The sequence below is a fragment of the Petaurus breviceps genome, unplaced genomic scaffold, assembly GCF_028583685.1.
Source record: "Petaurus breviceps papuanus isolate PSGF00001 unplaced genomic scaffold, PetGlider_PUasm1.0 91133, whole genome shotgun sequence".
Classification (NCBI taxonomy): domain Eukaryota; kingdom Metazoa; phylum Chordata; class Mammalia; order Diprotodontia; family Petauridae; genus Petaurus; species Petaurus breviceps.
The window spans coordinates 12,581,185-12,597,469 of record NW_027187419.1 but is presented as its reverse complement, the minus strand read 5'-3'; the positions used below and the strand labels follow the sequence as shown (position 1 = coordinate 12,597,469).

Here is a 16,285-nt window from a genome sequence, read left to right as displayed (position 1 = left end):
TCTGCCCCAACAAAAGCAAAAATGAAAACTTGAAATATATAAATATATTTTCATGGAGAAAGCATCCATCATGGGATATCAGGAAGAAATCTGGTCTTCCCTTTCAGTGGGACAGAGGATTTTTCAAACCTTTTAGGCAATACAAGTAGGCACTCCCATAGCTTGAAGCCAGTGAGTGACTCTTGGGTTTAAGGTGTACAGAGATGAGCTTCATGCCAACAGAGAATATATGGTGCCTAGGAATTCTTGTTGGTGTAGCTCCTCGAGAGTACTCCTTGGGCAAGAGTGACAACCTGTTTGCCTGCTACCACCAGTCTACCACCACTCACATTGCTTCTGATAAAGTCTTGTCTTCTTCCCTACCTCACAGTTGAACAAAACATAGTCTCCTAAATTTTTCTTTATTTTCTTGTCTTTGACACAGCCTTTTTGAGGTTTTCTGGTTGTTCTAATTACTATTAGGAATAGAGGGATTAGGAGCTAAGCAATTCTCTCCTATACCATCATCTTTTTCACTTAGGTCCTATAAGGAAAAGATTAAATAACATACTGATGATTGGTTTTTGCAGTAAATCAAATACATAAGTTTTATCTACATTTCAGGGGAGCATGCAGACTTGCACTATCTTAGATATTTTATTATAGCAGCTAGGATGGGTGGAGTCAGCACTCTGGGATGAAAAATTGGAGGGCTGAGAAAGCTTTTGTAAAACTATCAAAGTTCCTAGTCATGGTGATGGTTAGGAGGGATAATTAGCCTCAAGAGTTTAAACCTCAGTCACTACTGTCAGCCCTACAATTTTTAGGTAAAGAACATGGAAAATTCCAAGCAGAATCAGGAGAGGAGGAAAGAAAGTTCCTTTTATTAGATTGGCTTTTTTTCCTGAAGGACATTTGTGAGTAAGCCAACCATTTGCAAGTCAGGGAGTTTCAGGTGTCTAATTTCTGTCTTTGCAGATCGATCACTTACTTAACAGTAACTTGGCAGAAATCATAGTGGAATTGTTGATGACGTTACATGAGCCAGCAGATACTGAAGCTGGTGAAAGCACTGACCTCTCTAACTTTTCAGGGTATGAACTTTTAAAACTTAAAAGAAATAACCACAGCTTCAAATTGCCAAAGGGGCAGGGCAGCAAGGGGTGGGAGCTGGGGAATGGAGTTTTGACATCTTCAGAAGTATCTTTGTTTTCCAAGATTGAATGTTGTTTTGAATTTGTGCTTGTTCTTCTTAAAATTGATGTCTATAGTTCAAAATATGATCTGATTTTAAGTTCTTGTCAGAATTTTCTTCCTAGTATAAGGGGAGAAAAACACCTTTCCTTGACCTTCCTACTCCTTTTAAATTCTGTCTTGTCTCTGGTCTTCCTTTTCTTCCCAAATACCTGAACTTATGATCTGATCTGTACCAATTACTTCATGATTTCTTTGGCATCATTTATCACTTTCAGATTTTCTGTAACTTGGACACTAACGCTATCATTAGAGTGAAACTGAAACCTCTAACTTTATTAGTGAACTTCTAAATGCCTTTTCTGAGATTTCATCTTCATCAGGGTCTCTGCAACATTTAACACTCTTAAGAATTTATTCTTTTCTGAAACTCACTTACTTTGGCTTACATGAGATATAAAAATGCACTTAATTCTATTTTATGTGACTAATATAATCCTTTTAGTTTCTAATCTTTTAGCAGACCTTGTCCTGTCTTTCTTGGAATTGTCTCTCAGATTTACCTCTTGTCCATTCCTCCCACTTCCATCTTAGTCCAGCACCACCCCATATAAACCTAGAGTTATACAGCAGGAGTCTTGAAGCAAGTGTCCCCACTTCTGATTTCTTTCTTTTCCTCTAATTCAGGGATATTTAACTTTGGGTCCATGAACTTAAAAAAAAATTGATAGCTACATTTCACATACTTGATTTCTTTTGTATTCCTGTGTATTTTATTTTTATTCTCCAAAACCATTTTTCTCAGAAGGAAATCATAGGCTTCACTCCAGACTCAGAGGGGTATACAGAAACCTTAAGAGCCCTGTCATTAATGCAGGGAGACAGTCTATGAGATAATGCTACATAGTGGTTCCAGTACCAGTCAAGAAGACCTGTTTCAGGTCTTGTGACTGGCTCTGTGCCTATGCTCTTGAACAATTTATTTAACCTCTCAGAGACTGACAGTTAAAATGAGTTTCAAAGCTATATGGAAGGAAAGAATGACATAACTAGTCTGGACCAAAAAATTAAAATTCATCCATCATATTACATCCAAATTCAACTTCTTTTAAAAAGTTTTATTATTTTATTTGTTTACTCAGAGGCCTCCAGTATCCCAGTTTTAAATTTTTTAATATTAATATCTTGGTTTTACTCAACCTTAATTTTTAAATGAATCCCTCTCCCCTCCAAGTAAGTCATATTTTGTCACAAAGAATCAAAAAAGCAGTTCAACAAAATGAGCCTATACATCAGCTAAATCTTGATAATACATAAAAGGTTTCATATCCTTATTCCCCCATTCTCTGCAAAGAAAGGAGGAAACAGCTTTTTCTCATCTCTTCTTTGTGGGCACATTCAGTGTGGTTATATTTAGTGTTCAAATTTGCATTTTTTATTTTATTTTTCTTTTTATGTTGTTTTAGCTTTATGTATTATTATTTTTTTTAAGCAATTGGGGTTAAGTAACTTGCTCAAGGTTACACGGCCAGTTATTTCTGGGTGTGGTGCTGAGTGTCTGAGCCCGGGATTCGATCTCCAGGTCGTCCCAACACTGGAACCGGTGCTCTTGCTCGCTGAGCCACCTGGCCACCTCTTATGTATTATTTTCTTAGTCTTGATTGCTTTGTTCTTCATCAGTTAAATTAGTAAGCCTTTGTTATGTGTCAACCATGTGCCAGGTATTGTGATGGGTGCCAGGGATGCAGAAGTAAAAAGAAACTGTCCTTGTCCTCAAAAAGCTTACCTGTTCTTGGGGGAGACAAAATGTACATATATCATTATGTGCAAGATGTGTACAAAGTAGGTAATTTGGAGAAAAGGCAGTAGCAATTGTGATCATCCACATAGTTCTCATCAAAAAGATTGAATTTGATCTAATCTTTGAATTAAATTTGGGATTTTTAAAAGGTAAAAATGACAAGGGAAGACATTTCAGGCATTAAGGCATGGAGAGAGGAACTGGAATGTCTTATGTGAAGACATAAAGACAGTTTGGCTGTTATTTTGTATATTGATACCACATAGGCTACAGGTTGACTATTTACTTATTAATAAGTTTTTTCTATGCTTTTCTAAATTCTTCATATTCAGTGTTTAACGTGGCACCCTGTATTCTCTTAAAACATTTTGTTTAGTCATTACCCCAAACGATGGGCACCCACTTTGTTTTCATTTCTTTGCTACTACAAAAAACACTACTTTGAATATTTTAGTTTCTATGGGATATATTCCTAACAGTGGGATCTCTAGGTGAAAGAGTATGGGCATTTTAGTCACTTTCTTATTCATAATTCCATGTTGAATTATGAACTATTAATCATATGAAAGATTGCTCAAAAACTATAGGATGGCTAGGTGCCTCAGACACTTAACACCCACACAAAAAAACTAGCCGTGTAACCTTAGGCAAGTTACTTAACCCCAATTGCCCTCCAAAGGGGGGAAAATATTAACTCTAAGAAAATATAAGTCAGAATATCTCTGAGATTTCACCTCACCCCCAGCAAACTGGTAGAGATGACAGAAGAATGGACTTGTCAGTGTTGGAGTACTTGAGGAAAACATTCCCACTACTGCATTATTAGTAGAGCTTTGACTTGAACCATTCATTGTGTAAAGCAATTTGGAATTAAGGTAAAAAAAAAATAGGCACTATGACCTTTCTTCCTAGCATATGGTAATCAATTAATAAAATCCTTGTTGATTGATTGGTTTTCAAGACCCTTCTAATTTGTACTCTCCAGTTTTATTTCTACTATTTCACAAGTCCCAATTTGATAACTAGATAAGGTAGTCCCACTGTCTTTGTGTACACACACACACACACACACACACACACACACACACACACACACACACTCTACCCCATGGTCTTTATAGTTGATTGATTGGCTTGACTTTAAAACGATATGCTGTTTGTCTCAAAATACAGAACTGTTGTCAGTGTTTTGTAAATTCTTATTAGCAAAAAATTTATATCTATATTTGAATTAATAGTAACCAGTGTGCCATTTTATATTTGATGTGGATTCTTTATATTATCCTAAGAAAATCACTTTTAATACAATGTTATTGATTTGTTATTAGAAATATACAGACTTCATTGTATATTAGCTGTCATTTTATTCCAATGAAAATTTGACTTCTGCTTTTAATGTCTATTTTTATTTTGCTCATTATATGCTCTTGTTTTTCTTTGAGCAGTTCATGTGCTTAACATAGTTGAAATATTTTCCAAACAATCTTACTCTGATCACTTCATTATTTCTTACAACTTTTAGGGACCTCGATCCTGCCCCTAATCCTCCACATTTTCCATCACATGTGATCAAAGCAACGTTGGCTTACATCAGCAATTGCCATAAAACAAAGTCTAAAAGTATTTTAGACATTCTTTCTAAGAGCCCGGTAAGTATAAATCATGAATCAAGCAACCAAAAAGAAATTTATTTATCTTTCTGCTGGAAATAATGACCTCTTTTTATGTCTTTCAACTCCATCTTGTCTTAGTAAACAAGCATTTATTAAGCACTTAATAGTACTAAGCACTGGAAATACAAATAGAAACAGAAACACAGTCCTTGCCCTCAAGGAGTTTGTATTTTAATGAGGGAAGACTACATAAAAAGGTAAAAGGGAGCTGAAACCTGTGAGGGGTGAGGGAATACAGAAAGTCCTTTATAGATGAGTCAGCACTGCAGTTTGGAGAGGGATGAAGACATCTTTGGTTTGGGCCTCCTCCTTAAATTGTAGGGTCTGTAAGGAACCAGCCAATCAGAAGGTAAGATCATAGAGATTAAGGATACTGCTGATTTGAGAAGTAGTCAAAGGATGGAGTGAGTTTCCAGGGGGAAGAGATTTTTGTGGTATGAAAGAGAAAGTCCTATGGAAAGAAATTAGCAGCTCACTTTGAAGAAAGATAAAGGATAATTTAAGGATGTAAAAATAGGGAATTAAGTTCTTCAGAGGAAATATATATCTTTTGTAGAAGGTAGAAAATCTCTTGAAAATTTAATTTTATAACTTGGTGTTTCACACTCTTGTGTCATAGTGATGAGGTAGATGAGGTTCAGAGTTGAGTTATCCAGAGAGAATTCAAGAGACATGTTCTCTCAGGGCTTTATTGATGCCAAAGCGGCAGGCTAATCCATAGGGGTATTATACTTTGGGAGAAGACAGGGGCTTGCTTTTATATGCAAGTCTTGGGCACTCAGCCAGGAGTGGGGTGTGTTCCTGCATGGGCAGTTAACTATAGGGAAGAGGAGGCAGGAAAGGGAAACAAGCATGCTGGGTACAGCCAAAACAGTTCAGGGATACAGTCACAAAACAGGGGACTTAGCTTGCAACATTTGAGGATATGGTCATAAACCATAAGAGTTAGTCACATACACAGGATATTGGCTAAAATAAGAAGGATTTGGTTTTTGTTGTTGTTGTTAACAGTAAGAGCCTCCTGTTACTGGACAGATTTAGATTTAGGCAAAGCTCAATTTGTTGGACAGAAGTCAGCCTCATCAGTAGGTGGGGTATAAAGTGTGTCAGTTACATTCCTTTTAGAAAGGAATGTAGCCTTTAGAGAGAAATTAATCCAGGATTGGGAATTAGAGGCAGAGGCAGCACTCACTGGTAAATTCTAATCTAGATCCCACCTGAGGTTTTCCTAAATTGTTCTCTTTAATGGGACCTTAGTCCAGATCTGCTTAGTGAAGTGGCTTTTCTTGTTATGATGCTTTTAAGATTTTCCTCATCCCCTAGATTCTTCTGTCTTAAGGATGGATGGCACATGTATCACTTTGGGCATTTCTTTATCGGAGTAGATTTACTTTGGTATAAGAACATTCCTCCAAATTAGAGCTCATTTGAAAAAATAAGCACCTTTTAAAAACTGGCTTTCATTAACAACCTAAGGAAGTAGTAATTCATAACTTTTGAAATAACATTTTGCATTTGGTCTAACACATATCTAAGTTGCATTTGCACTTTTGAGTAAAAAATAGTTTATTTTCTGAATATATTTAATATATTTAAAAAGATTTTCACTAAAATTTTTTTCATTTGTTTTTTAGGATTCCTTCCAGAAAATCCTTTTAGCCATATGTGAACAAGCAGCTGAAACAAATAACGTATATAAAAAAAATAGAATTCTTAAAATCTATCATCTCTTTGTTAGTTTATTACTGAAAGAAATAAAAAGTGGCTTGGGTGGAGCTTGGGCTTTTGTTCTTCGAGATGTTATTTATACCTTGATCCACTATATCAATAACAGGTAATTTTTTTTTTATTAATATAATCTAAGGGACAGTTTAGTTGCATAGAGTGCTGGCCCTGTAGTCAAGAAGACCTGAGCTCAAATCTGACCTCAGGCACTAGCTGTGTGACCCTGCAAGTCACTTAACCTTTGCTTCACTTTCCTCATATGTAAAGTGGAAATAATAATAACACCTACCTCCCAAGATTATTGTGGCAATAAGATTTGATAATAATTATAAAGTGCTTGGCAGTAGTACCTGGCATGTAGAAATCACTACAAAAATGTTACACTCTTTTATGCTCTTATCCCTCACACTGTTCACTTTATTTTAAATATATCTTTAAAGGTACTTCCTTAAGATGTAGGAGCCTAGAAGATATTTTTCAGAACAATGCTCTCTGATTTTTATATTGTACTTTAAGGTTTGTGAAGCACTTTACACTCCTTATCTTACTTGATTCCTACAACAGATCCTATAGGTAGTAACACAGGTAGTTTTACAGATAAAAAAATTGAGACTGAGTTTAAAACAGCAAATGAAGGTTTTCTGAATTTTACTTTTAAATTAGATCTTTATAGTTTATTGCCACTTTTTCACAAAATAAAATCTATGTGGAATAACATCTAAATTTTGTGGGGGCGGAGCAGATCTGTAAATCTTTGATATGGGGAACTGACATTTCTTTAACTCTCCTCACTAATACAGATAAGTGGTGTCTTTTAATTTATAGTATTAGAAAGTTTGAGGGTCTGAGAGGTTAAGTGATTTGTACATGGCCATACATATTTTATTGTCTGCTCTTTTGCTTTTTTCATTTCACTTCTTATTTTGTGTTAAATATGTGATTTTATAAAAATGATTTCTCTGCCAAGCTATATGAAAATTAGAGATGAATAGAAGTGTTTGGTTTTTTGACTAGGGAAAAAAACTCCACTTCAAATCAGGTTTTTTCTTCCCGGATTAGGCCTTCTCATTTCCTGGGTGTATCATTACGCAGCTTCTCACTCTGCTGTGACCTGTTAAGTCAGGTTTGCCAGACAGCAGTGACTTACTGTAAGGATGCTTTGGAAAGCCACCTTCATGTTATCGTGGGGACAATTATACCCTTAGTGGGTGACCATTTGGAGATTCAGGAGAAGGTAATTTTCTGGATCATCTTAACAAGTATTTCCTTAAAATGGAATGTTGTTGGTAAGAATCATTTGTCTTGGGGGGTGGCCAGGTAGCACAGCAAGTAAGAGCACCGGCTCCAGTGTTGAGAAGACCTGGAGATCGAATCCCGGGCTCGGACACTTAGCACCCACCCAGAAACACCTGGCCGTGTAACCTTGAGCAAGTTACTTAACCCCAATTGCTTAGGGGCGGCCAGGTGGCTCAGCGAGTAAGAGCACCGGCTCCAGTGTTGGGACGACCTGGAGATGGAATCCCGGGCTCAGACGCTCAGCACCACACCCAGAAATAACTGGCTGTGTAACCTTTAGCAAGTTACTTAACCCCAATTGCTAAAAAATTAAAAAAAAAAAAAGAATCATTTGTCTTATGTGTACCTTGTATTATTGAATTTTTAAAAGAATGTTTTAAATATAACCATAGGTAAAAAAATTGCTCATTTTAAATGTTGTATGTTCTTTCATGGTTTTTAACACACAGTATTGTGTATTTTTAAAGCGACTATTTAATGCATTTGATTTCCTTGATTATTTTGGTAGTTTGTTATAGTTTGTGGGAATTCTAATGAAGCCATTTTTTTTTCTATTTGCATTTAGGTCTTGCACTTGTTGAAATACCTAGTGATAGATAACAAAGACAATGAAAACCTTTATCACACTATTAGACTCCTAGACCCATTTCCTGACCATGATGCCTTTAAGGACTTACGTATCACTCAGCAGAAAATTAAATATAGTAAAGGACCCTTTTCACTCATGGAGGTAAAGTGATAACTAATCCATTATTTAATTTCTATGTGATGGTGAATTGGTTACCTGCATGACTAGAACAGGTTAGGGAAAAAGTGTCCAGAAATGGATACATGGAATAATCTAGCAAAGGATTAAAAAAAAAATCATATAACTATCTTTCATTTTTTAGAGTACCCATCTCAGATGAACTACATTCTTGCATTTTGAAAAAATGATCTGATGAGGTTGCTGAGAGTCTCTTCCAATGATCTCCCCTTTTGCATCCTGGGACTCTTTTAATTTCTTTATTTTTTTGCTTTTTGGAGGGCAGTTAAGGAGAGAAAATTTAAGAATCACTGGACTACTTGAAAGTCATGATGAAAAAAGAGACTAAACACAGTGTTTCAAAAATCATAAAAGACTGCCTAGAGCTCTTTAGAACTAAAGGGAAAAGTGAAAATTGGAAGAATCCACTGGTAATCTCTGATCATGACTTTCAAGTAGTCCAGTGATTCTTAAATTTTTTCTCCTTGATTTATTTTCTATATCAGTTGTTTTTGCTATGAGATATTTCATGTTTTCTTCAATTTTTTCAGTCTTTTGACTTTGTTTTAACATTTCTTGTTGTTTCATGGGGTCATATTCTTTTTGGTCGAATAATTTCCTCTCACTCTCCCATTTTATTTATAAAAACATTTTAAAACTTTAAAAAATAAAACACAACTCTACAGGAATTCTCGTTGAACTTGTGCCCAAACTCTGTTTTTATTTGAAGCTCTGCTTGTAGATATATTGGAAGCAGTCTCTTTGTGAATTTTTTCTTGAATGTTACTATCATTATAATAGCTTTTTCTGGATAGATTCTTTTCTGCTCACTGATTTTTCCAACCTTATTTCCTGATGACCAGCTTTGTGTTTCAACAACGCTCTGTGTACTTCTGGGGAGAATATCTGTACTTGGTCCTGTTTTCTCTCCTTTTGAGTCCTTTTGCTATTTTCTTGGGGTCTTAAACATTGTGTTATTCTGGACTTTCAGAGACAAATCAGACTGGAGACTTGTAAGCTTTCACTACCTATAAAGTGTTCAAATCCAGAGTAAAGTCTGATCTCTGTAAATTTCTGATTTGAGTTTATGTCTTTGCAATACTTTTGACTTGCCCCAGTTGGAAGTTCTAGTAGATTCCTGTCAACCACCTGGAAAGTTCTGTAGGTTCAGAGTGAGAGATGTGTAGGCTCCCCTTTGGTCTGGGATTCATGCCCTAGTTATCCTACTTCGGACTTTAGACTAGATTGTAGGCTAGAATTAAAACCCTTTTCAACTCTTGGGGATGGAGCTGCAAAACTGCAGTTTGCCTTTGACCTTCTTCCTTACTCAGTCAAAGCAAAGGACTCTTCTGATAGGCTCAGGTCCCCTCCTCATTAAATTCTGAGTTTGTAATCCAGAATTTAGCAATGTATGGCAGAACTGCCATTTTACCCCTTTTCTTGAAGGCTACAAAAGGTTGAGGTCCTCCCTGAATGGGTCTGGGACTTCTTTCCTTGGTACATAGCCTTTGTCCTCTTTTAGATCTGGGGTCCTAGAATTCACTGGATTGTACTGCTGGACAGATTCTGTTCTCACAGACCCCTATTTCTCTTCCTGTGCTGACCTGGCCTAGAAATATAACTCTGTGATTTTTGTCTTGGTTTTCAGTCTGATACGTTTTCTAGATTTGTATGCGGGAGTTGTGTTGGGTGGAGATTGCCTATTCTTCTCTGTGCTGCTCTACCTTCTCCAGCCTAAAGTTATTCCCCAAGATGATCATTGTATAACCTTTTTTCTGTTTTTCATGGTTTGCTATGACCAATGAATTCACCAAGTAGCCATCCTACTAGTTATAAGCCTTTCTGTATTTAGCTGTGCTATTCCTTAGAAACTAGACTCAGTGTGTCTTTGACTCTATTCAGAAGAGCCCTTCTAGTATGATAGAACCTGACAAAGCTTATGCACCACTGGCACAGCCTTTAAGAACCCAGCATTACCTTCCTGCTATGATAGGCATCAGGATAGGGCTTGGTATTAATTATTTCACATAATGTGAATAATTACATTAATAACATTTCAATACTTAGATGAGAACTTAGTGATTATGTTTCAGTTATTAAAAAGGTTTCATGGATATTCTTTTATTTCTTTTCTTGACATCATTGTCACTTTCCTACACTCCATAACTCTCACCAAAGGAAAAAGAAAAGTCCTCCTTTATGATAAAACAAAACTAATCTAAACATAAGTTTACTTTTCTGCCCAGAGAGGGAAACATGTTTCAGACATCATTTTTCAAGAATTGTATTTGATCATTGCATTGATCTCAGAATTCTTAAGTCTTTCAAAAATTGTTTTCCTTTTAGTCATTACATAAATTGAACTCTCAGGTTTTTTTTACTTTACTCAGCATCAGTTCCTATACATTTTCTTAGGTTTCCCTAAATCTCTTGTTATTTATTATAGTGCAGTAATATTTCATTACAGTCATATGCCATAGTTTATTCAGACATTCTTCAATTGATGGGCACCCTTTTTATTTCCAAGTATTTGCTACAATGAAACGTGCTATAATTTTTTTTTTACATGTGGATACATTCCCTTTATCTTCAGTGTGTAGTCTTAGCAGTGATATCATTGGATTTGAGTATATATTGTTTTAATGACTTTTTGGGTATAGTACTCAAGTGTTTTCCAGCCAATTAGTGCAGAAACTTTTTAAGGTACAGCATCCCTCTTCCTTTCTTGTAATGTAGAGTTAAAATTCCGTGATTGTGTGATTTCAGGTCCCGTCTATGTCTTTTTAAACCTGTGTTGGATATGACTAGTTCCCTCAAGGGAACAGCAGAGTCTACTTTTTTAAAAATTACATTTCCTTTTAGGAATAATGGATTTTAACTTTTCACTACTCAGGTGAGGGATTCAGAATTAGCTCACTGAATCTTTGCTTATTGGTATTACTTATGGAAGCCAGTAGCTTTGCTTCAGCTTTTGAGAAGTATAGTTCACATAAGAAGAAGGAAACCTGATTGCCGCACAGGTAGCCTGTCAACAGTGTTTTTTGTTGGTATATTGTCCACCAATAGAGATTTATTCCTATGTAATATATAAAAAAAATCTCAGTCTCTATGCAGTATCTATAGTTACTACAATCTTCCTTTCTTAGTTAAATGCTTTCACTGAGTCTGTTGTGTGTATTTTTTATGATGTATATAAATAATAGCACAATTTCAGACATCTAAAATCTGGAACTGAATTATATACTTTTTTATAGGGTTCTTGGGCCAAATTTGCTTTTAGTAAAATTATATTATGAGTGTGTGTGTATGTATAAAAGTATTCTATTTTCTTCTCTCTTCATTTCTATTTTGTAGCAAAACCATGATAAGAATTATTATTTCTTTTTTGTTTTGTGTGTAATTTTTTTTCAATTTGCCATGTTATTGCTTTGTTATTCACATCTCAATCCCACTTCCCTAGCTAATCACAAAATCAAAAACCTTGGCCCTGCTCTACCCCCTTAGTTATTCTTTTCTTACAGCAACTGAAGATCATCAGCTTCTCCAGTTATAAAAGAAAACATCCAGGTCTTGGGACAGAGTAAAGATGGTGAGATCTAGTCACAAAGTGGAGAAGACAGGTATGGGTGGAAAGGACCTGAAGAATGTGTTCAAGGCCAAGATCTGAAGTTTGGAGGATCAGCTCCAAACCTGAGCCTAAGGGTTAAATGAGGCTTGAGGGGAGGAGGATTATAGAAAACGTCTCCCAGGACTCAGCCTGGAAACATGGCCTTTCTCCCCTTTGGTGAGGTGGGGTGAAGCATCAGAGCCTGAGATTCTACCCTCTGATTAGAACAACAAACCAGCTAGGTAAATGTAAGTTCCATGCTGGTTCAGCAACTCACATACCAGTGTCTTGTGTTTCTGGAAATGGTGCTTCGTGTAAATCTTTTCTTCTTGCTTCATGGAGAAGGCAGTAATGAGGGTCAAGAAGCCTCTCTGAATGAGTTCTTGTCTTTCTGCCTCACACTAAAAGTCTTTGTCCCTCTAGTAATAAACAAAGAACAGATAGTTTCCGTTTGGCCCTGTGCCATATATTCCTGGATATATTCCTGGATGTCTACATGGAAGGGGGCAATACAAATAACAGGCTCCACCATGAGCACAAATGTGTTGGATTCTGAAAGTCATCAAGGTCATGGTTGGCCTTATGCTGTAGGACATTGGCTTGGATGACTTCATGAAAGATGGACTGTAGTGGGCAGAGAGCTTTGCAGCAAAGAGATCAACTGTTGCAGTACTTCAGATATGAGGTGATGAGGACCTGCACTTGGTTAGCATCTGTGTTAAGAGAAGAGAAGGGGTTATATTCAAGAGATATTCCTTATGTAGAAATGACATGACTTGTTATGTAAGGTAAGAGGGGGAGAAGTCAAGGATGGTATTTAGGTTGAGAGCCTGGTTGATTAGGATGATGGTGGTACCCTTAATAGAAAGAGGGAAATTTGGAAGAGGGGAGGATTTTGGAATAAAAATAGTTAAGTTTTGGACATGTTAAGTTTAAGATGTCTATTAGTATCTTGTTCAGGATATCTAAATGACATTTGGAGATATAAGACTGGAGATCAGCATTGAGGTTAAAACTGGATAATCTGACAGTGATATGCATGGAGATGATAATTGAGTCCTTAGAAACTGATGAGATCCCCAAGCCAGATCAAAGATCCATTCAGTATAGGAGAGAATTGAATCTGAAAGACCTGAAAAAAGGAGTTTGAAATGGAAGAAGAGATTTATTCCTATATATTATATAAAAAAAAACTCAATCTCCATGTAGTATCTATAGATACGGCAATCTTCCTTTCTTAGTTAAATGCTTTCACTGAGTCTGCTGTGTGTATTTTTTATGATGTTATTATTTATTATTTAAATAATAGCACAATTTCAGACACCTAAAACCTGGAACTGAATTACATACTTTTTTATAAGGTTCTTGGGCCAGATTTGCTTTTAGTAAAATTGTGAGTGTGTGTGTGTGTGTGTGTGTGTGTATGTATAAAAAGCATTCTATTTTCTTCCCTTTTCATGTCTATTTGATCAAAACCATGATAAGAATTATTATTTCTATTACTTTTTTGCTTTTGTGATTCAGGAAAAATGAAAAATAAGACTTCTTAGAAGGGGAATAGTTATAAGTTGACATTATCGATATTATTATGAAGTGTTTCTGTTATTACTAATAATTTCAGCTTATATTGAGGATGGTTTAGGTCAGACATTTAGTTGCAAAGAGGATAACATTGAAATTCTGAAAATAACCTGTTATAAGAAAAAAAGCATTTTATCCCTTTTGAGTTAGAGTCTGCCTAGAGACAGCATGATAAAATGAAAAGCACATTGGACTGGAGAATCAAGAAACCTGCATTCTAGTCCCTCATTTATGTCTTTGGACAAACCAACTAGTCTTATCAGGCCTCATTTTCTTCATCTGTAAAATGAGAGACTTAGATATCTCATTAAGCTTTATGTATGTTTGGCATTTTGTCTGTTTGATATGTGCACATTATAATGTTGTGTACATATCTTTATACCATACTTATTTTAAAGTATTTCTTCAGTATGAATACTCTAATGATAAATATTATAACATAGTCATGCTTGTTATCCCATGTGATTCTTATCTGTACTGTCCTTTAAAGCCTCCTCAGAAGGTCAACTCATTGTATTGGGAGACTTTTTCTATAGCTATCATAAATCAGTCTTTAATTCTTGCTTATTATTGGAAACAATTTTAAATTAAATTTTTTTCCTTCTAGGAAATTAATCATTTCCTTTCAGTAAGTGTATGTGATTCACTGCCTTTGACTAGACTTGAAGGATTAAAGGAACTTCGAAAGCAATTGGAACAACATAAAGATCAGATGAAGGACCTTTTGAAAGAATTTCAGGGTAACAAATTATTATGGCATTATTTTTTTACTATAGAAGCTCATTATTTAGAGGAATTCAATTAGTAAATGTTTTAAAATAAAGCAAATAGTACTTTCATAATATTAATATTCCCTAATTTATCTCTTTTTAGAGTTTAGATTTTTATTATATCAGATTTTCTTAATTTAGAAGAAAACCTGTGATTTCTTATATACAGTTTGTTATTTTATATACATACTAATAGGAAAGTCCCAAATTATGGAATGCTTTGAATGCTGGGCTAAGGATTTCGAAATTTATTCAGTAGACCATTAAGAATTATTAAAAGTTTTTGAGTGTTAGAGTAATGTTATCAGAATTATGTGTCATATGATTTAAATCATGTAGATTTTCTTAAATGTATCTTTCCTCTTGACTTTAATTTTTCTAGAGGCAGTTCATGATTGTGATGTAAAGATAAACCACATCATTTTTTTTTAAATGAAATAGATGGGGCAAGTGAGGATATCCTTCCTATAGAAATCCAGCTACAAACTTTTTTTTTTTAATAAATTCTGTATTCCTTATTGAATTCCAGTACTGGAGACTTGGAAAAAAGAGAGTATATATTGGTTTATATTCTAGTAATTCCTAAAGGTCCTTTTTGAAGTTAATATTTTGGGTTTCATTATAATAATAGCATACATGCACACAATACTCTTAGGGTCCTCCCAAAATATTATTGCTGTCTTTGTGCATATGACAGCTTGAAGAATTTAAGTGATTTCCATGGTTACATAGGCAGTGACTGGCAAAACTATAACTCAAACCTAGGTCTTTTCCAAGTTCAGTACTATTTCTTCCTGGTTGATTGTTTTATCATCATCACCAAACATTTTGTTCATTATGAGTTCCTTTGAGCCTTTGCCTTTCATCCTAAAATTCGCTCCACTAGCTTTTTTCTTCTTGTCTTTCAGATATTGCTGGTTGCATTTTACCACTTACATGGTTGATTTTTGTATTTTAAAGGTATTCCAAACATATTGAAAGCGCACTTACTGAGTGGAATATATTTGAAATGCTAATCAGTAAACATTGAGGAAATGACAACTGTGTGCAGAGCCTTGAGAAGTACAAAAACAATCCAGGCTCTGTCCTCGAGCAGCTTATATTTACTTAACATAGGAACTGATGAATAAAAACAGAATAGTTTGAGTTCAGATCTGCTTACTACTTGTGTGACCAGGGGCAGCCTCTGTTGACCTCAGCTTCATCATTTATAAATCTTACAAATGGAATGATTGAACTTGATGGTCTGTGGCAATCCTTATAGCTCTAGATCTATGATCCAGTGAATTACAGTCAGATAATTTAATTGCTTGTTGTGATCGTCATGTCATCTGGTAGAATGTAAACTCCTTTAATGCAGGAATTATTTCTCTTTTGTCTTTGTATTCCCAGCCCCTAGCAAGTGCCTTGTACACAGGTGCTTAATAAATGTTTGTTTTTGAACTGATATGTGTATATTTTAAATAAAAATGGAATGTTTATAATAATTTTTTTTTCCATTGTAATCCTAGATAATCCACAAGATGGCATTATGGTGAAGCTTACTGTGAGTTTACTGCAGCTATCCAAGATGGCAATAAACCATACTGGTGAAAAAGAAGTGTTAGGTAAATGATTTTTAAAATTTTATTATTTACTTTTAGCATTCATTTTTAATTTTGTCTTTTTACCAGAGTAATGGCCTGGTATGGCAGATGTAGTGAAACTATAGCAGTGACCAGGTCTTGAAGTCTGGAAAATCAGAAGCACCTATAATATACCTTCTCTTAGTGCAAACTTAGATGCTTCCAAAAGAAATCCAGGAAGTCAGAAGCACATCTGGGAAGGGAATAAAGATTGGCTGGCCTGTGGCCTCTCCAAAATGAAAGACCCAGAAAAAAGGCGGTGGGGGTAGTAATGGCCTGGTATGGCAGA

The 16,285-nt window shown here is 35.4% G+C and overlaps 1 protein-coding gene across 5 annotated transcripts in view; it reads left to right on the top strand.

Moving 5' to 3' along the window:
• ATM (ATM serine/threonine kinase) overlaps window positions 1-16,285 on the top strand; it is a 122,810-nt gene that overhangs the window by 50,487 nt on the left and 56,038 nt on the right. For all 5 annotated transcript variants that reach the window (XR_011166799.1, XM_069080497.1, XM_069080494.1 and 2 more), the window contains exons 27-33: window positions 958-1,073; window positions 4,497-4,623; window positions 6,282-6,481; window positions 7,432-7,606; window positions 8,234-8,398; window positions 14,209-14,341; window positions 15,883-15,978. Coding sequence is in view for 4 of the 5 variants with exons in the window: in XM_069080497.1 (XP_068936598.1) it covers window positions 958-1,073; window positions 4,497-4,623; window positions 6,282-6,481; window positions 7,432-7,606; window positions 8,234-8,398; window positions 14,209-14,341; window positions 15,883-15,978 (1,012 nt within the window). In the remaining variant the exon portion in view is untranslated. The remainder of the gene's footprint in view (window positions 1-957; window positions 1,074-4,496; window positions 4,624-6,281; window positions 6,482-7,431; window positions 7,607-8,233; window positions 8,399-14,208; window positions 14,342-15,882; window positions 15,979-16,285) is intronic.